Source organism: Bos taurus, chromosome 2 (assembly GCF_002263795.3).
Source record: "Bos taurus isolate L1 Dominette 01449 registration number 42190680 breed Hereford chromosome 2, ARS-UCD2.0, whole genome shotgun sequence".
Classification (NCBI taxonomy): domain Eukaryota; kingdom Metazoa; phylum Chordata; class Mammalia; order Artiodactyla; family Bovidae; genus Bos; species Bos taurus.
This window is the reverse complement of record NC_037329.1, coordinates 120,564,364-120,587,179: the sequence shown is the minus strand read 5'-3', so window position 1 is coordinate 120,587,179 and position 22,816 is coordinate 120,564,364. Positions and strand designations below refer to the sequence as shown.

The window sequence follows — 22,816 nt, the reverse complement described above, 5'->3', positions numbered from 1 at the left end:
AAAGTGAACACTTCTAAATTAGAAGCCAATATATAACCTCTGCCTCCCAGAGATGCCCTGGATATATAATAACTTAGTAACTTTGTCTTTTATTAACAATGTTTGGGCATATTAATTTTATCTTTTTAAAATGCTATTTTAAAAGCAACAATTGAGGTAAGAAAATATCCTTTACTCTTGAAAATATTTTTGGCATGGCCTTGTTTAGTCACTAAGTTGTGTCTGACTGTTTTTCGACCCCACAGACATAGCCCACCAGGCTCCTCTGTCCATGGGCTTCTCCAGGCAAGAATACTGGAGTGGTTTGCCATCATCTTCTCCAAGACATGATTTTCTTTACTGATATGTTAGGTAGACTTTTTATTTATAAACATTTTAAATATTCACTGAGTGGTCTAAAATGCAGTTCAATAAATGTGTATTAGTACTTCATGAATGCAAGGTATAGTTAGGTGTGGGGAGGGTCCCAGAGGGGGCAAGTACCATGGGAGTTTTACGAGACTTTTCAGAAGCACAATTCAGGGTACAAGCTCTGATCACCCCGCTCTGTACAGAGACACCTTTGTTGCCAAGACCGGGTTCTTTCATTTGTCATTATATTTTATTCTAATTATTTTATGGTTTAAAAAGTAGGGTTCCATCTGGAGTACATTGCAGTAGTACTTTTTCAGGTCTGGATCTGGTTAGTTCTTGTCTTAAAAATTCTTAAGTAATGATTTCTAATCCTATTTCATTTCTGCTTTGCCATACTATCCATTACTTTTATTTTTCAATGATCTCTAGTTTTTATCCTGTTCTTTGGACAACAGCTTTGTGCTATGTTTAGAAACCTGGGAGTTTCTAATGTGGTAGACGAGATACTCTGAACAGCCTCCCCACTGACAAAGAAGACTGTGTCCTGACTTACAGGATAGCAGGGACTCTTCAGAGGTCAATACACAAACAAAAGCAGGCATCTCCGTTTCACTTAGTGTAAAAGTCAGTCAACCCACCAGTCTGAGGGATCCTTTTCAAGTGTAAGTCAAATCATGTCTCTTTTCTACCTGAAACTCTGCTTGGGCTCCTGTCTCACTCTGCATTAAAGCCAGAGCCCTTCCAGTAGCTCCCAAGGCCCTTTGAGATCTGACCCTGTTACCTCTCACACCACCTCCCTCACCCACATCCCCTTGCTCATCCTACTCTAATCACTCCAGCCTCCTTGCAGCTCCCTGAACTCACCAGGCATATTCCTGCCTCAGCACTTTTGCACCAGCTTTCCCCTCTGACCGGATCACTTCTCTTCCAGGTACCACCCTGGTTTGCTCCTCACCTCCTTTAGGTCTTTGCTGAAAAGTCATCTCCTTACACCCTGACACCTTATACCGTATTTAATGTTACACCTGTACCCCTCACCTAATCTGTTTTTTAAATTACTTTATAGCATAGTATAGAATTTACTTCTTTGTCTTCCTCCCTCCTGCTAGACTATAAACCCTGTGAGGACAAGGATCTTTGTCTATTTTGTTCACTAGCGTGTCCCAAGCATGTACAATAGTGACTATTCAAATATGTTAAGTGAATTAATCCAGAGAGAAAACCTAACTCTGAAATTGGCCTTCTCTCTGGGGATGTATGCTGAATCCTTTTAGCACTGATCTTCAGTTTTGATAGCTATGAGTGTTCCTAGGGACTAGCCAAGATAGAGAATCTGATAAGATCCCTCATATAAAGCTGGGAACCCGAAACAAAGTACATCATCATTAGTATAAGAGAATATTAGGAACCCCCCCCCATAGAGGAGGACAGCAAGAAAATGTGTCTGTTTTGATCTTGTTAGTGGTTGGAAGAGAGCAAAAAATTGAGAATTTGAAGCCACAAGCCAGTCTTTTCTTGGGTTCATTGCCCAAATTCATATTAACTATGTGATCTAGAAGCTCCCCTCATAGCTCAGTTGGAAAAGAATCCACCTGCAATGCAGGAGACCCGGATTCAATTCCTGGGTCAGGAAGATCCCCTGGAGAAGGGATAGGCTACCCACTCCAGTATTCTTGGCCTTTGCTTGCGGTTCAGCTGGTAAAGAATCCGCCTGCAATGTGAGAGACCTGGGTTCGATCCCTGGGTTGGGAAGATCCTCTGGAAAAGGAAAAGGCTACCCACTCCAGTATTCTGGCCTGGAGAATTCCATGGGCTGTAAAGTCCATGGGGTCGCAAAGAGTCGGACTCGACGAGTGACTTTCACTTTCACTTTTATTTTCACTGGAAGCCTGAAGCCTAGAATTTATTTTATCTTGCAGAAGCAAACACAAACTCTCTCTTGAGGAATCTTCCAACTAGGCTTTTAATAATTATCACAGATAAAGTTTCAAGCACATGAGCTCACAATAAAAAATCACAAACACAAAGAAACAAGTCACCATGATGGGGAGCCAGCATAAGCAATAGACAGCAGATTTAAACCTGTAATTACTTCATGTACTGGAATTATCAGACACTAAAAATTGAAGAAAGTAGGGAAAACCACTAGACCATTCAGGTATGACCTAAATTTATATCCCTTAGGATTATATAGTGGAAGTGACAAATAGATTCAAGGGATTTGATCTGGTAGACCGAGTGCCTAAAGAACTATGGACAAGGTTCATGACATTGTACAGGAGGCAGTGATCAAGATCATCCCCAAGAAAAAGAAATGCAAAAAGGCAAAATGGTTGTTTGATGAGGCCTTACAAATAGCTGAGAAAAGAAGAGAAGTAAAAGGCAAAGGAGAAAAGAAAAGATATATCCATTTGAATGCAGAGTTCCAAAGAATAGCAAGGAGAGATAAGAAAGCCTTTCTAAGTGATCAATGCAAAGAAATAGAGGAAAACAACGGAATGGGAAACACTAGAGATCTCTTCAAGGAAATTAGAGATACCAAGGGAACTTTTCATGCAAAGATGGGCACAATAAAGGACAGAAACAATATAGACCTAACAGAAGCAGAAGATATTAAGAAGAGGTGGCAAGAATACACAGAAGAACTACACAAAAAAGATCTTCATGACCCAGATAATCACGATGGTGTGATCACTGACCTAGAGCCAGACATCCTGGAGTGCAAAGTCAAGTGGGCCTTAGGAAGAATCACTACAAACAAAGCTAGTGGAGGTGATGGAATTCCAGTTGAGCTATTTCAAATCCTGAAAGATGATGCTGTGAAAGTACTGCACTCAATATGCTACAGCACTCAGTATGCACTCAGCAGTGGCCACAGGACTAGAAAAGGTCAGTTTTCATTCCAATCCCAAAGAAAGGCAATGCCAAAGAATGCTCAGACTAACGCGCAATTGCACTCATTTCACACGCTAGTAAAGTAATGCTCAAAATTCTCCAAGCCAGGCTTCAACAGTTCATGAACTGTGAACTTCCAGATGTTAAAGCTGGATTTAGAAAAGGCAGAGGAACCAGAGATCAAATTGCCAACATCTGCTGGATCATTGGAAAAGCAAGAGAGTTCCAGAATAACATCTACTTCTGCTTTATTGACTACACCAAAGGCTTTGACTGTGTGGATCACAACAAACTATGGAAAGTTCTTCAGGAGGTGGGAATACCAGACCACCTGACCTGCCTCTTGAGAAACTTATATGCAGGTCAGGGAGCAACAGTTAGGACTGGACATGGAACAACAGACTGGTTCCAAATCAGTAAAGGAGTACATCAAAACTGTATATTGTCACCCTGTTTATTTAACTTATATGCAGAGTAAGTACATCATGAGAAACACTGGGCTGGATGAAGCACAAGCTGGAATCAAGATTGTTGGGACAAATCTCAATAACCTCAGCTATGCAGATGACACCACCCTTATGGCAGAAAGCAAAGAAGAACTAAAGAGCCTGTTGATGAAAGTGAAAGAGGAGAGTCAAAAAGTTGGCTTAAAATTCAGCATTCAGGAAACTAAGATCACAGCATCTGGTCCCATCACTTAATGGCAAATAGATGGGGAAACAATGGAAGCAGTAACAGACTTTATTTTGGGGGGCTCCCAAACCACTGCAGATGGTGACTGCAGTCATGAAATTAAAAGATGCTTCCTCCTAAAGAATGACCAACCTAGACAGCATATTAAAAAGCAGAGAGACATTACTTTGCCAAAAAGGTCCTTCTAGTCAAAGCTATGGTTTTTCCAGTAGTCATGTATGGATGTGAGAGTTGGACTGTGAAGAAAGCTGAGCACCAAAGAATTGATGCTCTTGAACTGTGGTGTTGGAGAAGACTCTTGAGAGTCCCTTGGACTGCAAGGAGATCCAACCAGTCCATCCTAAAGGAAATCAGTCCTGAATATTCATTGGAAGGACTGATGATGAAGCTGAAACTCCAATACTTATGGCCACCTGATGCAAGGAACTGACTCGTTTGAAAAGTCCCTGATGCTGGGAAAGATTAAAGGCAGAAGGTGAAGGGGACGACAGAGGATGAGATGGTTGGATGACATCACTGACTTGATGGACATGAGTCTGAGTGAGCTCTGGGAGTTGGTGATGGACAGGTAAACTTGGCGTGCTGCAGTCCATGGGGTCACAAAGAGTTGGAACTGAACTGAAAAATAAAACAAAAATATTTACTGTGTTTAAAGAAATAAAAAATTGAAAATAAGTAAATTGAAAATTGCTTACCAAAGAGTAAGCAAATATAAAAATTTGACTTAACAGATTTTTAAAAGGACTAAATAGAATTTGTAGAAGTGAAATATATGAACATTGAAATTATACACAGGGTAAGCAAGATATTGGGGCTTCCCAGGTAGCTCAGTGGTAAAGAATGCACCTGCCAATGCAAGAGATGTGGGTTTGATCCCTGGGTCAAGAAGATCCCCTGGAGAAGAAAATGGCAACCTACTCCAGTATTCTTGCCTGGGACAGAGGACAGAGCAGCCTGTCCATGGACAGAGGAGCCTGGCAGGCTACAGTCCACGCAGTAGCAAAAAAGTCAGACACGACTTAACGACTAAACAACAACAAAGCGAGATATTAGAGACAGTTGAAGAGAGAAGATATGAGAAGATAAAGAAGGAATTGGAACATAGAGCTGAAGGAACTTTGCAAATGTAGCACAAAGAGACAGAAAGAAAATAAAGGCAAAGGAAGTGGTAGAGCCAGAGGGTGTAATGTCTAATCATAGTTTCAGGAAGAGATTGTATCAGGATACAGAAACAAGACAGGTAGTTTGAACAGGGAAATTTTAACATAAAGAATTGCTAACTTTAAAGATGGCTAATTACTAAAAAGGATAAAAGCAGTTACTATATCTGGTACTACTACTACTACTAAGTCGCTTCAGTCGTGTCCGACTCTGTGCGACCCCATGGACTGCAGCCTACCAGGCTTCTCAGTCCATGGGATTCTCCAGGCAAGAACACTGGAGTGGGTTACCATTTGCTTCTCCAATGCATGAAAGTGGAAAGTGAAAGTGAAGCCGCTCAGTCGTGTCCGACCCTTAGCACCCCATGGACTGCCGCCCACCAGGCTCCTCCATCCATGGGATTTTCCGGGCAACAGTACTGGAATGGGGTGCTATTGGGAGAGTGAAAAATGAAGCAGCTTAGAGGAGAGCTCCTCCCTGCAAGTCTGAGATTGAAACCTTTGAGGAAAGGCCATGGTGTGCAGCCTTTCAGAGGGTTGCCAACACAACTGAATTGCAGAAGTAGCCTGCTGTGGAGTGGAGAGAAGCTTGTTGGACTGTGCAGGCCAAAGTTGAACTGAAGGCCATTGAGGTGAACGCAACCACACCCTCATACCCTGAACCAAAGGTGGTCACACGGAAAACAGCAAGCCGAAAGGGAGAGAGTTCCTTCTTCCTGATCTGCCCTTGCAGTGTTTTTCAAGCAACTTATATAGACAAAGCCTAACATAGAGCTAGCTGGGCTTCCCTGGTTGCTCAGTGATAAAGAATCTGCCTGCCAATTCAGGAGACATGGGTTTGATCCCTGGGTCAGGAAGATCCCCTGGAGAAGGAAATGGCAACCCATTCCAGTATTCTTGCCTGAGAAATTCCATGGAGAGAGGGGTGAGCTATAGTCCATGGGGTTGCAAAAGAGTCAGACATAGCAACTAAACCACATCATCAAGAGCATAGAGCTGCCTAGTCAGGAAGAAATGTCTCACTCTAGTATCACAAAGCAGGGCGAAGAAGGGTAGATTTGGAGCTGAGGCTAAATAAATAAATTAAAAATGAATTGCTGGCAGAGAGTAAACGAGAGGAACGTTTATTCTCAGATTCAGGAAATCCAACAAATTCCAAGTATATTACCTAAAAATGAATCCATACGTAGACAACATATTAGTGAAACTGAACACCAGAGACAGAAGATCATAAAACTAGTGAGAGAAATGAGACAGATAAAAGAATACCTGTAGAGGAATATTTATTAGACTTACAGCTTATTTCCCCCCATAACAATGGAAGGCAGAAGATAGTGAAATAGCAACTTCGATCTATCAACCTTCACTGGATAGCAGTAGAATGTAAGTTGGGAGGTGGAGTGACTGAGTTGGCATTCTAAGGTTTTGAATTTCTTGTGTGTGTGCTAAGTCGCTTTAGTCATGTCCCACTCTGTACGGCGCTATGGACTGTAGCCTGCCAGGCTCCTCTGTCCATGGGATTCTTCAGGCAAGAATACTAGAGTGGGTTGCTGTGCCGTCCTCCAAAAGATCTTCCCAACCCAGGGATCAAACCCACATCTCTTAAGTCTCCTGCCTTGGAAGGCGGGTTCTTTATCACTAGCACCACCTGGGAAGCCCTTCAGTTGCTTGAGCAGAGGGTAAAGATGTTGAGTGATTTTAGACTACCTTAAGCATACATATTCGGAGAAGGCAATGGCACCCCACTCCAGTACTCTTGCCTGGAAAATCCCATGGAAAGAGGAGCCTGTAGTCCATGGGGTCGCTAGGAATTGGACACAACTGAGAGACTTCACTTTCACTTTTCACTTTCATGCATTGGAGAAGGAAATGGCAACCCACTCCAGTATTCTTGCCTGGAGAATCCCAGGGACGAGGGAGCCTGGTGGGCTGCCGATTATGGGGTCGCACAGAGTCGGACACGACTGAAGCGACTTAGCAGCAGCAGCAGCAAGTATACATATTACAAAGTAAGTATCTGGAGTAACCACTAAAATAGTAGGAGTTTATTAAAACAGTTTGGTTTGGAGAGTGGCCATAAAAACATAGACCAGCAAAACATAGATTAGAGCACACACACAAAAAATCCACATATATCTGGAAACTTGATTTTGACAAGGCTTGCAAAGCACATCATTGGGAATTGCCTAATATATGATGCTAGGTCACCTGATTGCCCGTATGCAAAAAATGAAATTGGATCCCGATCTCTGGGGCTTTTAATTAGTAGTAGCTTATTTATTTCTGAAATTGGAGGAAATTCTCTTTTTGGCTTTATTAAGTTTTTCCAGCTAGGAGAAGGTAGAGTCCTTGTATTTCATCTCTCCTTTCAAGGTTTTATTATTTTCATGGGTTAAGTATTATTGTGGCCCAAGTACATCCCTGAGTTTAGTGACTTAATGCTTTCATCATTGTGTGAGTGGAGATGGTCCCTTTTGTGTTTAAGCTGAGACATCGGCTTACATGTAAAAACTCACTAATCTCTAGTAACTACTCCTCTCCCCTCTGAATTTTCTAGGTGGGCAAGCTTTGTCTGCAGTATAATATTTTATTTATTTTTCTATATTATACCTTTTTGTTTATTTTTTTCCAGATAATAGCTATTGTCAGCATTTCTCATGCTATGTAAAATAGAAATGACAGAAAGGTTCAGACTTGGAGTCAGAAGACATGGGTCTGGTTCTTGGCTCTGCCATCTAGTAGCTGAGTAACATTAGGCAAGTTACTTAACCTCTCTGGGCCCTGTTTCTATAGTCTCTTCATCTGGAAAATGAGGGGGCTTAACTGTAGCAGTTAAGGTTGCTTCTAGTTCTGAAATGAAGCCATTCTAGTATATCTCCATTAAGTTAGAGTTGGCTCCTTATTTTAAATAGTTTCTCTTTATTGTGGAGTTTAATTTTGTCTGTAGTTTTAATCAAGAAGGGGTGCTATAGGCTATTGAATGCCATGATTGGGAAAATTAAATTTGAATTGTAGATCTATATTTTCCGTGTTACGATGAAGCCAGTGATCACCTTGCTCATTGTCCCTGCCTTCCATTTAAATCATCTGACCATTGAAAGTGATTTTTTGAAAAAGAGTATGGATTTGATTAGCTAGGGTTTCATTTTGGATTTTTGCCTGTATGTTCACAAGTGAGATTTTGATCACAGGCTTTTGTTATGTTTCTTCCTTTTTGTGTGCCGCCCTTGTTCATCCCATTTTTTTTTTCCTTTTAAAATATTTTTGTATACTTTATGCAGTATAGGAGCTAACTTATGTATACTTTAAAAGTTGGAGAATTATTTAGGGATTCCCTCAGGGCCATGTGCCATTTTAAATGTTTCATTATGTTTCTTCTGTGGATCTGGTCTCCTGTTGGGCCTCTTTGAGGAAAGCTGCCATCCAGGTGCAGCTGGGAGGGCCCTTGTCTGGGACCCCCAGGAGCTGTGCCACTCCCTCCAGAACCCGGAGCAGGTCACTTCTTCTGAGTTTTCTCATCTGTAAGATGGGAATGCAGCTGCCTCCCAGATGAAGTGTGAAGCAGTGGCGGGTGTGCTTTGTGAAGTGGGACCCTCTGCCTGCTCTCAGAGGGGGGCCTTAGTAGCTGATCGGGCTTCTTGTATTTTTACAGGGGCTTGTCCATTTCCGCTCAGTTTTCCGACTCAAAAACAGAACTGAGACTTAAAAGCCTGCTCCCACATGCTTTTGGAACATTTATTTTGCTATTTCCTTTTTTATTTCCTTTTTAAAAAAAAGGTTTTAAATGGTAATTGCCTTATTTCCTGTGGAATTTTAAAATCTTTCCTTTCTACCCATTTTAAATTTATACCACTAATAAGTGAGAGAAATCTGATTATAACTCAAGGGTGCCTTTTCTTTTCATTTTATTGTGGAAGAAGCTTTGAAACCTATTTTCTTAAGGATTTCTTAAGGATCCTCATGGACACATTTATATAGCATTTCCCCTCACACGTCTGTAAAAGTCCAAATTGTTTTTTAACAATTGGAGCTAAGGTAATTAATTCAGAGCAACTGAGATGAATTTTACTCATTAATAAGCTTATGAACAAGAGTGTTAAGTTGTATGAACAAGGATGTATTGATTTGTATTTTTCTAGCATGTGAGGTTCATGAGCACAGGAACTTTGTTTTCTTGTGTGTTCACTGTTGCATCCCAGGCTCTTAGATCAGAGCCTGGCACATAGTAGGTGCTTAATAAGTTTCTGTTGAATGAATGAATGAGTATAGGATAGTTCTCACGTTTGATTTTAATAATATGTGCGTGTCTTTATTAATGAGACTAATGACTTATGCAGTAACAAATGAGTATTATTTCTGCTCATGGCGCCTGTGGCTCTTCCTGCTCCTGGCTGAGGTACCAAAACACCTTTCCTCCTCCTTCCATTGGTCTCCTCTGCTGCCTCCTCCTAAGGCTCTTGGATAGCTTCTATTTGTACCTTCTTTTTCTTTTTTGTTCTTTCCCATCACTCAGGTATTCCCTATTCATTTATTTATTCATTCATTCCCTTAAGCAGTCTTCACAAAAGCACTTACTGTATGCCAGACCGCTAGGCTTGGAGGAGATGGGGGTAAACGAGACTCAACCAAATTTATAGTCTGACGGGAAGACGGGCCTGAGGAGATACACTTCTTAAATATCGAATTATAAATAGGAAATGCTATGAAGGCAAAGCTTGCAGAGCCTTAGTAAAGGCTTCCAGGAGAAAACTGAGATCTAAAGGAAAATTAGGAGTTGGTAGGTTTGGGACCTCAGGGAATAGCATGGGGATGGCTTGGAGAGCCAGGGGTGAGGGGAGGGAGGGGACAGAAGCAGGGTTTACCCGGGGAGTCACAGCTCCAGTCACAACCTGCCTAGCAGCATCCCTACACTGTGACAAATGGCACTGATATCTTGGTTGTCTTCAGATGGTCTGTGCTACAGATTTTTTTCTGGATTTGGAAGTCACTTAAGGAAAAAGTAAAAATTTTACGTCATTGTTAGTTGTGTCTTTGGGTAAGTCACTTAACCTCTCAGAATTCCTCAGTTTCTCTGAAATGGAAGTAATTCTATTGAGTCTGTGAGGTCCTCTGTGACCTCTGCCAGGCCACCCTGTGACTGTCCATAGGAGGCCAGTCCTCCTCACCAGACTGAGTGCCGTGCGAGCCTGAGGGAGGGTCTAACTCACTGGTGTCCTTCTGGCTCCTGTTACTGGGCCAGGCCTGGAAGGAGGGGGTCGTGACAGCCTGCGTAGAAGGAGCCTCAGGGCTGGGCCCAGAGGACAGTCTCGATTTGAGGGAGGGGGAAGGGCTGCAGAGGTGGGGAAACACCCAGGGTCTGCAAAGCAGCAGATGCTCCAGTGAAGACTGAAGCCAGAGGCTAACGGCAATGCCAGCGATTAATAAAGATGGTGCTAACTTACTGGGCCCCTGCCATGTGTCAGACGCTGGTTCACACACTCATCCTATACTCATGTATCTTTTCACTAACCCTGGCAGGTAGGTAACTGCTACTATTCCCGTTTTACAAATGAGCAAACTGACGGATTAAGTATCTTGCCCAAGGTCACACAGTTAGCAAGTGTTGGAGCCTGCATTTAAGACCAGGCACTGTGGCTTCTGAGTATAGGAGGCAATGAATGCAGAGAAGTGGGGGGGCCTTAAATGCAGGCTAGGAGGCCCGGCTGGTCTTGATCCTGTTTGCTCTGGGAGCCGTGCAGGCTTTGGAGGGAGGGAGTGCTCAGACTGTGCACGTATGCCCGGGAAAGCTGACTGTCCGTCTCTCCTGCAGAAACCATCCACGGAACAGCCCCTGTACAGCAGCAGCCTGTGGGGCCCGGTGGCCAGTGGCTGTGACTGCGTAGCTGAGGGCTTGTGGCTGCCGCAACTACACGTAGGGGACTGGCTGGTCTTTGAGAACATGGGCGCCTACACCGTGGGCGTGGGTTCCCTCCTCAGGGGTGCCCAGACCTGCCGCATCACCTATGCCATGTCCCGGGTGGCCTGGTAAGGGGGCCCTGCTGGGAAATGGAATGGGGATTGGAGAGGGGGGCAGGCTGGACTGAAGCCACATGGGGAGCCTCCGGTTTGGGGCCCTGCCCCTGTGTAACCCAATGGGACAAGTAATCCTGGGCTACTGATTTCAAGTGAGGCCTGTGCCGGGCACCTGGCTGTGGTCTTTAATGAGACCGAGTTTCCCCTGGGGAGCTCAGAGCCCTGGAGGGACACAGAAGCAGACAGGCGCACCTGAGAATACAGTGCTGCGGGGAGGGGCCGGGTTTTGGAGGCTTAGATCCCCACCCCCACCTCCCCGAGGCCCAGATCTACCTCCCTGAGGAAAGAAGGATGAAGTCAAAGCCTGGCGGGAGTTAAATGGCTGGAAGGGCAGGAAGGGGGTTCTGTTCCAAGGTCCCCCAGAAGAGGGACCTTCCATGAGGGGGGACATGGTCCGATTTGGATTTTAGAAGGAATTGGGGGCAAACATGCCTTCGAAAAACATGAGGTTGGTCGGGGCTGGAGAGGGAGCAGGGCTGGACGTGGGAAGGGCCACGAAGGGTCGCTTAGAGCTTCCAGCAGTGCTGGTGGGGACTGATTGGAAGTCTGGGGGTGACATGGTCTGATTTGGATTTTAGAAAGACCACTGTAGCTACTAGGTGGATGAAGGGAAGACAAGGGCAGGTGTAGACAGAGCTGACCAGTCGGGTGGCTACTCACTGAGCATGCCCTCACCAGGCCGGCACTGGGATCCAGCGAGACAAGCCTGAAAGTCCCGGGCCTTTCTGTCAGGCTCTACACTAGGCATCGTATGATGATTTTCTTTTACTCAAACACACAACACTATGGGATCAGTGTTGACACAAACAGAGGTCACTTGCTTGAGGTCACACAGCTGGTCAGCAGTGAAGAGTTCCCCCCATATGGGGCTGGGGAGACGGGTGCAGAGGGCAGGAGCCATTGGGAGGGGCTTTTATGCCGGGTCCTGGGGAATGAGTGAAGCCTGTGCCCCCAGGGACATGCTGGGGGCTTGAGCTCCCCCCACCCCAGGAACAATGGTCCCAAACGGCAGGCCTGACGGGCTCGGGATCAGAGCCACCTGTAGTTCATCCAGTCAACAAACCTGCCGCTTCTACTCCCTGCACGGGACAGGCTGATGCTGCCATTTTGAAATCACGAGTGTTTTGACAAGGCCAAAAAAACCCCACAAAACACCAAACGTAAGAAACCAATAATCACACAGGCTTCCTTATCTATCCCGGCTCCATCGTCAGCAAACACAGGTGGATGAAGTTGCACGGAGTCAGATGCACACGTTACTAGGAACATAAAATTCTGATGTATTGCAATGGCCACGTCCAAAAATCCTCCATATCGAAGGGGCCTCGTGGGCACATCCTACTTTAGAATCTGGCTCTGTGCTGGATCCTGGAGGGTAAAAGAACATCTGAGAATATGGAGAGCCAAGGGTCAGACCTGCACGCGCACACACACACACACAGATATACACAGATAGACACACACACACAGAGACACATAGACACACACCAGCAGACTGCAGAGGTCACTAAGGAGGGAGGGTGGCCAGTGAGCTGGGGAGGAGGCACCACCTGATGGGTGAGGGAGGAGTTAGCCAGGCACTGGAGGGCCAGGCAAGCTGACGGGAGGGTGGCCTGGGCCGGGGTGGAGGGGGGCTTCAGAGTCCACTTCATCCAGAGTTTTAAGTGGTTCTGTCTAGCTGCAGTGGCATGAAGGGACAACTCAGTCAAGAAGGACCTCGGAGGCCCACGTTGGCCTTGATCTTGAAGGCAGTGGGGAGCCAGTGAGGGATTCTAAGAAACTTATCTTTCAAAGCCCATTTAGATAAGGAAACAGAGGTTCAGACAGAGGGCACTTGCCCAGAGTACCTCCCACCTGGAAGGGAATGGCCTGACTGGACTGACTACTGATTTGCTGCTGAATTGTACACATTGGCAAAGGGGGAGGCCTTCCTGCAGGTGGGGGACCAGAATAGGCTGGAAGTATGAAAGGAGGGGAGGGAAGATGTAGATGGAAGAGGGAGGGTCCCGGGAAGCAGATCCTGGTAGAAGTAGGGAACAGGCTGTCATGCTGCCCCGACTGGGCCTCTTGATACTGAACGCAGTGCTCTTACCCCTTCCTCCACCCAGCGTCCACCTCTCTGCACCAAGGGTATATTTACTTGCTGTCAGGGGCACTAGGCAGTGAGTAACTCAGGTACATCCCCTGCCCCGCTGTAGCTAAAGGATTGTCAGGGAAGCATGTTTTGAATGCTCATTGTTATCAAGGACTACACTGCTGTGGGACTCAGCTAAGGGTTGCTGATACAGGCAGAGACTGGATGTGCACAGGATGTGCCTGGGATGGGATATGAGCCCGAAGACAGCTGCACCGTTGTGCGTGGTGGGAGAGGCGGGCCGGGGCCAGACCTTGTGTGGCCTGAGTGTGGAGGGAAACTGCCGGCAACTCAGAAGAGATTTGCTTTTTGGAAAGATGAACATGGGTTGGACTTTTCTGGGAGACTGTGCTTTCCTGGCTAGACATGGTGGTGTCAGTGGGAATGGAGAGAAGCGGGTGCCTTTGGGGATGCTCAGGAATGGGGCTCAGCAGGGATCCACTGGATGTGGGAACAAGATCCCCAACTCATGGTAAGAACAGGAGCTGTTTATTAATGTGAGGATGTAGGAGAAACAGTTTGTAGGATTTTTGAGGGAAGGGCAGATGTTTTTTTTTTAAGTACCAAGCTTGGGGTATGAAGAATGTGGGCTTTGAAGTGAGTGTTGGGTTGAGTCCTAGTTCTGCCTCCTTCTAGGATTGTGACCTTGGGCAGGTAACTTCTAAGTCAGTTTGCTTGGAGTAAAATGGGGACGATAAAGTCACCCTTACAGGGTTTTGGGAGGATACACTTATACTGTAAGCCAAGTGCCTGGCACAATAATGGGCACATCAGTGAAAGTGGGTTCCTTTCCCTGTGGGTTAGGCTCTGGGGAGAAGACAGCACTGGGGGAAGAGAGGGCAGCAGGCCTCCCCCTGCCCTTGCCCCTGGGTGCTGGGCACCAGGTCTTCCAGTGCAGGAGCCATGGGGAGTTCTTGGCCCATGGGCCATGTGCCAGCTGCCTTCAGAGACGCCCTCTCCCTTGCAGGGAAGCCCTGCAAGGGCAGCTGCTGCCTGCAGAACAGGACGAGGACGCCGAGGGCATGTGCAAGCCTCTGTCCTGTGGCTGGGAGATCACGGACACCTTGTGCATGGGCCCCGTCTTCACCCCGGCGAGCATCATGTGAGCGGGCCCCGTTCCCCCCCGGAGAACCCCAGCGGGGCCCCAGAGATGCCTCTGGGAGAGGTGGGGAAAGTGGCAAGCAGAGGCACCCTCTGGCCAGGACTCTGGTGCTCGCTCTGCCACCCCCCACGCTCCACCTGTAGTGTTTCTGCCCTGTAAATAGGACCAGTCTTACACTCACTGTAGTTCAAGTATGCAACATAAATCCTGTCCCTTCCAGCTGTGTCTGCCTCCTCTGCAGCGCAAGGGGCCTGGTCAGCCAGGTGTGGGGGTGTTCTTGGGGGTCTCCCTTGGTCTCCTTCTCACCTTTGTAAATATGAAGCAAATAAAATATTTAGGTTTTTTAATACTCTAGTGGAATCGGCAGTTCAGTTCACAAAGCAGCCTGGGTTAGGCCAGGGCTGAGACTTCCCCATCCTACAGTGATAACCTCACGCTGCAGTGTGGGCCTCCCCTACTGGCTTCCAGCTTCTCTGATTCACCTCTCTTGTCTCCCCAAGCTTCCACGCTGGCAGCATGAGGAAGGCATAGCTGTCAGGGGTTGGGGTGGCGGTCAGGGTTGCCTCCCTGTAGCACTGGAGCTGCAGCTCATGGCTGAAGAGGTGTCTCTGGGTGTCCCCCGTACCCAGCTTAAGTCCTGGCCTAAAGTGGGGGCAATCGAATATTTGACACAGCTTTTGGGTGTTCCTAACAAAGATGAAGAGCGAAGAGGTGGGTACCTGGGAGGTTCTAAGGAGATCCCCTACCCATCCTCTCCTTGCAGGTCAGCAAGGCAATCGGAGCAATACAAATACATGGCTGGTTTTGCTTATTCAGGCAGTGACCGTTAGCACATGGTTGGCCATAGACTACTGCCGCATACAGTGTCAAGGGCCCTGAGGCCCACGGCTCCTCAGTTTGGCAGTTCTCGTTAGGACTTCACATTGTTAGGGTCACAAAACTATGCATGTGGAGTGTGTGAGCTGCTTAGCAAAGGAGTTTAGATTTTAGAGTTCCCCCAGCTTTAACGGGTGATCCTAGAGATTTTTCTTTTGCAATTAAAAAAGATATAATTCATATTCCCTAAAACTCACCCTTTCAAAGTGTAGAATTCAGTGGTTTTTAGTATATTTGCAGAGTCTGTGCAACCATCACCACTATCTAATTCTAGAACATGTCCATTACCTCAAAAAGAAACTGCATATTTGCACTCACTCCCCATTCTCCCTTTCCCCCAGCCCCTGGTACCCACTTAATTATTTTCCACCTCTGTGGATTTGCCTGGTCTAGATATTCTGAATTGCAGTTGTTTTTACTTGAGCTTGTTGTTCAAGTTGTTCAAGAAGCTCAAGTTGTCTCACTTGAGCTTCTTCCTGGGTAAGCCTGGTACAATGTGTGCGTTTTCCCCGCTACACCACCAAACAATTCTCTGACAACAGCTGGATGTCCTACAACTCCACTCAATTCTGATACTACCTACCTAGAGTAGAGATAGAATCAGATCCCACAGGTTAAGGGCTCAGTCCTACAAATCTGAACAACAAAGCAAGGAGTCTGAACTTAATTCTGCAGGCAGCAGGGAACCCTATATGCCTCTGGAGCAGAAGCATGGTAAGACCTTTGAGAGGATAAATGAAAGCTTATTCACAAGGGGCAGAGGGAGACCTGGAGGTAGCATCCACTTCCTTCACCCCGAGCCTGTTTAAGGCAGGTCCAGCCAGGGGGTCCAAAAGACACAAGTTGTCACCTCTGTCCATCCCTGGTGAGGTGACAAGAGGAAGATGGTGACTCTCTGGGTGTCACCCACCCCCTCCCCCCCTCCCCCTTTAGGAAACCCACCTGCCCAAGCCAGCTCATTCCAGCTGCAAAGGGGCCATAGGGAAGGCAACAGGATGGGAGTTTCCAGTCAACCCTTTGTTCCATTTTAAACCCTCTTCCTGGCACCTAGCGGATGAGTAGCTAAGCCTGTGTAAACTTAACCTGCAAAATTATTCGACGTAGGCTTCTAACAGTCAGAGGGATCTTTTTGCAATATGAACCCAATCTTGTCAATCCACTGCTGAAAACTCTTCGGTGGCTTCCCACTGTGATGCCCCAATAGAAGTTAAATTGCCTGAGATTTCCTACCACTTTCCAACCTCATCTCCTGCCGCTCTTTTCTCACCAAGCACTGGCCTGTTTGGCCTCTTTTCAGTTCCCCATGTTTATCGGAATTATTTTCTGCTTCCAGGCCTTTGCCCTTGCTGTCCCCTCTGCCTAAACTGCATTTCTTCGAGCTCTCCAGGGCTGACTCATTCCCATCTTAAAGAGCACATCAGGAAGGCCTTTTCTGTACACCCTGTTCAAAGTGCCCCTCCCATCTAATTGTGTGTGTGTGTGTGTGTGTGGGGGGTGATCACATTTTACAGAAGGTAGATTCTAAAGGTAACATTTAAGGCAAGGAACACAGTCACAGTTCCACTGAAAATCCCTGAGAAAGCTATCCCATTGGAAGCAGTTCATTATTTCTGTCTTCCTCTGACATGACAGGTGCATTTCCTTATAACCCCAATAGCTCTCTGATCTCTCTCCCTCACACTTTCAGATCTTTGCTCAGATGCTACCTTCTCAGTGAGGCCTTCCTGACCATTGTTAAAACTGTAACACTCCCACCCTACTATCCCATGATCCCCTCCATAGTCGTTCCTCCTCCCACTCCCCATAACTCATCACCTGACATACATTTAATTACAATTAAGCTCTTAATTCTAAAATTTTGAAAAGGCTGAGGAGCCAGAAATCAAATTGCCAACATCTTTTGGATCATCAAAAAAAGCAAGAGAGTGCCAGAAAAACTTCTACTTCTGCTTTATTGACTACACCAAAGCCTTTGACTGTGTGGATCACAACAAACTGTGGGAAATTCTTCAAGAGATGGGAATACCAGATCACCTGACCTGCCTCCTGAGAAATCTGTATGCAGGTCAAGAAACAAGTTAGAACTGGACATGGAACAACAGACTGGTTTCAAATCAGGAAAGGAGTACGTCAAGGTTGTATATTGTCACCCTGTGTATTTAACTTATATGCAGAGTACAAAAAGAGAAATGCTGGATGAAGCACAAGCTGGAAAATCAAGCTTGTGGGGAGAAATAATCAATAACCTGATATGCAGATGACACCACAGTTAGGGCAGAAAGCAAAGAACTAAAGAGCCTTTTGATGAAAGTGAAAGAGGAGAGTGAAAAAACTGGCTTAAAACTCAACATTCAGAAAACTAAGATCATGGCATCTGGTCCTATCACTTCATGGCAAATAGATGGGGAAACAATGGAAACAGTAACAGACTTTATTTTGAGGGGCTCCAAAATCACTGCAGATGGTGACTGTGGCCTTGGAAGAAAAATTATGACCAACCTAGACAGTATATAAAAAGCAGAGACATTACTTTGCCAACAAAGGTCTGTCTAGTCAAGGCTATGGTTTTTCCAGTGGTCATGTATACATGTGAGTCACGTATAGTCTTTCCAGCTATAAAGAAAGCTGAACGCTGAAGAATTGATGCTTTTGAACTGTGGTGTTGGAGAAGACTCTTGAGAATCCCTTGGACTGCAAGGAGATCCAACCAGTCCATCCTAAAGGAGATCAGTCCTGGGTGTTCATTGGAAGGACTGATGCTGAAGCTGAAACTCCAATACTTTGGCCACCTCATGTAAAGAGTTAACTCATTGGAAAAGACCCTGATGCTGGGAGGGATTGGGGGCAGGAAGAGAAGGGGACGACAGAGGATGAGATGGCTGGATGGCATTACCGACTCGATGGACATGAGTTTGGGTAAACTCCAGGAGTTGGTGATGGACAGGGAGGCCTTGCATCCTGCGATTCATGGGGTCACAAAGAGTCAGACACGACTGAGCGACTGAACCGAATCTTGGAGAATGGGATGGCGGGGGTTTATCCCTGAACCTCGAGGCAGAAATATCTAGGCCCTTCTCCTCAGCTCCTGAACAGCAGCCTAGATCCCGCTAAGGGCAGACCACTAACTAGAAAAGACTAGGGGCCCGGCAGGCTTCCAGGATTCCAACCCAGGAGGAGCCCGGGTCCACATACTAGTGAATCTTAGGTGGGGAGGGATACAAGATACCTCAATAGCTCTTTCTGCTCTTCCACTCAGCTGGGTGACCTTGGAGTAGGATTACCATGTAAAATATAGGACTCCCAGTTAAAGCTGAATTCAGAAAAAAGACGGCTACTTTTTCAGTAAACATATGACCCATGTATTAACACTGCTGTTTATCTGAACTTCACCTTTAACTGGGCGTCCTGCATTTTAGCTGCTCAATCCGGCAACCCGACCCTGCAAGTCACTGTCTGTCTCTCCGTTTGTTTTCCCCATCTGTGCAATAGGTGTATTCCAGAGACACTTGCTTCAGGGACTTCTCAGGTGGAGCAAACCACCCCGAGGACGTCCCTCCCCGCTCCGAGGAGTCGCGTGGGAAGCGCGCTAGTCCTCGGAGAGGTTCTCGCTGGAATATGAACATATCCCTGCCTCTAGAAGCTCACTTTTCTCATTTGAGTCTCCGAGTCTATCCGGAGTGGAAACGATGCCTTTAAACACCTTCTAAACTAGCCTCGCTTGCTCGGCTCACGTCTCATCCCAAGTCCCCGGGAACGCGGATTTCCGGCGTCGTGACGTCACTTTCGCGTCAGAGTGCCTCCCAGGTTTCGAGCCCCCGCGCTCTGGCGCCCCCTTCCTGAGCGGAGGAAGACTTTACCAAACAGCGAGAAGAGACAGCCGAGTCCATTGGTTGAAGGACTAGACAGACGGAGCTCGCAGCCTCCACGAATGGAAAATAGAACCTTTGCCTACGGAGGGCCCCCACCGGCAAGGGGTCCTCCCGGGACGCAGGAAGCAGGCGAAGGTGCAGCCGGGCCCCTGCTCGGCTAGAAAGGCCCGCCATAACACCGGAAGTGGGCTTCTGCCCACCAGCTACTTCCACTTCGCCTTGCAAAATAGGAGTATCCATGAGTAACGGGACGTGAGAGCTTTATCGATCTTGGGAGGCTTGTCCTCAGTGTCCTCCCCACTCATCCATTTCACTCCCTAGAGGAGACGCCTCATGAATTCACGCAGAAAATCACGGGCTTTGAATGAATTCCTGACTTGCAGGCCAATGTGTTTTACCTTTGAAAACGATACTCACTGTGCCATGCTCTGCCCTACCCCCTCACTCTCATCTTTTTCATTTAACCCTCGCAAGCCTGTGAAGTGGATATTATAACAGGAACGCCGATTCCTCAGTGCCTGTGTTGGAATCCTGGAATCCTAAGCAGCTATTATCTGCGTTTCCTGTGCATCTGTAAAATGAAATAATACACCTATCTCATACCCTAATTCTGAGGATTAAATAAGTTAGCATGTTTAAAATACTCAGAACAGCAGCTGATTCGTGGTCACCATAGGAACCACTTAGGTGACCTCCACTTATAAAATAGGAAACGGAGACTTTGAAATGAAGTAACTTCTCTAGAACTGATAGTGTTAATTACTATTGGAGGTAGGTAGGGAAGCAGCTCTGCCCACTCTGGAGGAAACTTTTCAATCATACTCACCCAGCCCTCTTCCTGCGGAATCCTGTGGGGACCATGATTGTCTTTAGAGCCCCACACGTATTTATTTAGTAAGACCCTATTACCAAATGATTGCTCTCTGGGCATTTAAATAACACCAGTCGAGATAGTGAGGTTCTATAACTTGTTCTATACATCTCCATTGAAGATGGGCTTCCCTGGTAGTTCAGATGGCAAAGAATCTACCCACAATGCAGGAGACGTGGGTTTGATCCCCAAGTCGGGAAGATTCCTTGGAGAAGGGAATGGGAACCCACTCCAGTATTCTTGTCTGGAGAATTCCATGGACAGACCATGTGGTCGCAAAGAGTTGGACACGACTGAGCAACTAACACTTTTCACTGTCATACATCTCCATTGAAGATGGTGAGTCTGTAAGGTCCACTCCTGCTAAATCTCATTGATATAAAAGTCAGCAGAAATGAACTTCTGAATGTGTTGAATCTGAGATCCTGTGAGAGATCCAAATGGAAATAATTATAACTTGGTGTGGTAAGTTGTGTGTTAGTGGAAAACAGAGGGTTGCAAGTGGGGTCTGATTAGTGATAGATGAAACTGCCTGCTAGAGTTAGGGTGGACCTGGCAGAAGCAGTGGATGGAAGCAGAAACCTTGGTGGAAAAGTAGGAGCTGACCAGGTAGAAAAGCCTGAGAAGGCTGAGGGAAGTTTTCCAAACCAGGGAAATGGTGTGTAAAGGGATAGTGGTGCAATAATTCGGTGCACTTTCTTAAGAACTGGAGCACAGGATGGAAGATGATAATGCAATAGCAATTGAGGCATATTATGAAGGGAAATGTGGTAGTGCTGGCAAGTTAACAGAAGTTTCTGAGAAAAGGAGAGAAGAAATCAGCTTTGCACTTTAGGTGGCTCACTAGAGGCAGTGAAGAGGTTGTGGTATGCAGTCTTAAAGATGTCTCCAGTGACCTCAAACTTCAGTATTCACACCCTGCTATGATTCTCTCTCCTTGAGTATGGACTGGGCTTGTTGATTCCATTCTAATGAATAGACTATGTTAGAAGTGATGGGTTACCACTTCTGAGATTAAATTACAAAAAAACCCTGTAGCTTCTGTCTTTGGCACCCTCTCTTGCTCACTTGCTCTTGGGGAAGACATCTTCCATGTTACAAGCTGTCCTATGGAGAGGTTTAGGTGTCCAGAAATGGATGTCTCTGTCCAATAACAAAGACTTGAGGGCTTATAATAGCCATGAGTGGGGCTTGAAATTGGATCCTCCTCCAGGTGAACATTGGCATGACTGGAGCCCTGGTCAACACTTGCTGGCAGTCAAGTGAGAGACCCTGAGCCAGAGGCACCCCCTATGCCGTGCCCAGATTCCTGACCCACAGAAACTTCGAGATAATAAATATTTGTGGCTTTAAGCTTTAACAAAAATTTAAGGTAATTTTAATGCAGCAGTAGTTAACTAGATAATAGACAGGGATTAGAAGCAAAGAGAAAGCAGGCTGATTAGGAGGGGACACTTGTTCTAGGCCAGGGAAGAGATAATGAGAATCTGGAGTGGGGCATTGGCTGTAGGGGTGGATGAATCTGAGATAGGTCTGGAAATAAACAAAAGATATTTGGCAATGAAGTTGGATGTGGGAATGAGGGAGAAGGTGGAGGAGAAAATAACACTGGTGTTTTGTAACATGGGGGATGGTATTAGCTAGAGTTGCCAGCATGCAAGCCTCTGGGGATAAGTTTAAAAAGTAGCTCCTTGAGATTTCTGGCAACAAGAAGATAGATCAACAAGCAGACTCGTGGACAAAGAGAACAGCCACTGTGGTCTGGGGGGAAAGTATTGCAGAAAAAAACAGAAGCAAAGGAGTAAGAACTGGAAAGTACTCTGTTGCCTGAATTAAATTTATTTGTCAAAATGTATGGTGTACTATCCTCCCCTTCTTCTGCTCATGCATTCAGCAAGTGTATATTAAGTGTCTTCCCTGTGGCAGGTGCCGTCCCAGGCACTGGGGACATAAATGTGAGCACAGAAGTCTTACCTTCATGGCATTCATGTCTTCCTTGTGGGAAGAGAAACAATAAGAATTTTGGCTTCTGCCTGTTAACCCTCTTCGACATTATTTCTGTCTTAATCTTTGACAATTTCAATACACACAGAGATGATCCTCCTGACATTGTTCTCTCAGATTCTTGCTTCAGAGATCTTGTCCTAGACCTTGCCATGAATTTACCGCTCTAATAATACCAAGTGTCTCTCCAGTTATTCTCTCTCCTATTGGGACTTCATCAATCTTCAGTGCCAGGAACTGAAATCTATTAATCTTACATTTTTCATTTTCTCCCTCCCTATTAATGTCCTCTCTTCTGGTTATATCAGTCAGGCTAGGCTATGTGGTGCTGTAGTAAAAAACAATCCCAATATTTCAGGTTTATATTTAAGGCTTGCATTTTAAGCTTTAATATAGTGAAGAAAGATTTATTTCCTGCTCACACAACTTGAACATTGTCGGTCAACAAACAGAGGACTCTGCTTTTCATAGTGAGAAACCCAGGCTGATGGAAAAGCCACCATTTCAAATAACATTGGTCAGTATATGAGAGGGAAAAGAGAAACTGGAGGGTCTTGGCAATTAAATGCTCCATCTAGAGTCTGTAATCTAATTGGCCAGAACTAGTCACATGGCCACACCTAGCCTCAAATGGACAGAAAAGTGCATTTCTTCCCAGGGTCCAGAAGCAGGGGGTGGGGTTGGAGAACTGGAATTTTTATGAATATCTCTTAAATATTCCCATGCTGGCTTAAATTCCATAGTTATTTTTATTATCATTCCCTTGTATTCACCCACTACTTCCTT

General features: G+C 45.9%; 1 protein-coding gene across 7 annotated transcripts in view; it reads left to right on the top strand.

The window, feature by feature from the left end:
* Positions 1–21,879, top strand: part of AZIN2 (antizyme inhibitor 2) — a 49,658-nt gene extending 27,779 nt beyond the window's left edge. For 5 of the 7 annotated variants that reach the window (XM_059892354.1, XM_059892353.1, XM_024999866.2 and 2 more), the window contains 2 exons: positions 10,912–11,126; positions 14,276–14,757. In XM_059892354.1, the coding sequence (XP_059748337.1) occupies positions 10,912–11,126; positions 14,276–14,414 (354 nt within the window). In that variant the 3' untranslated portion in view covers positions 14,415–14,757. 7 annotated transcript variants of the gene reach the window in all.
* The last annotated feature ends 937 nt before the right edge of the window (positions 21,880–22,816 follow it).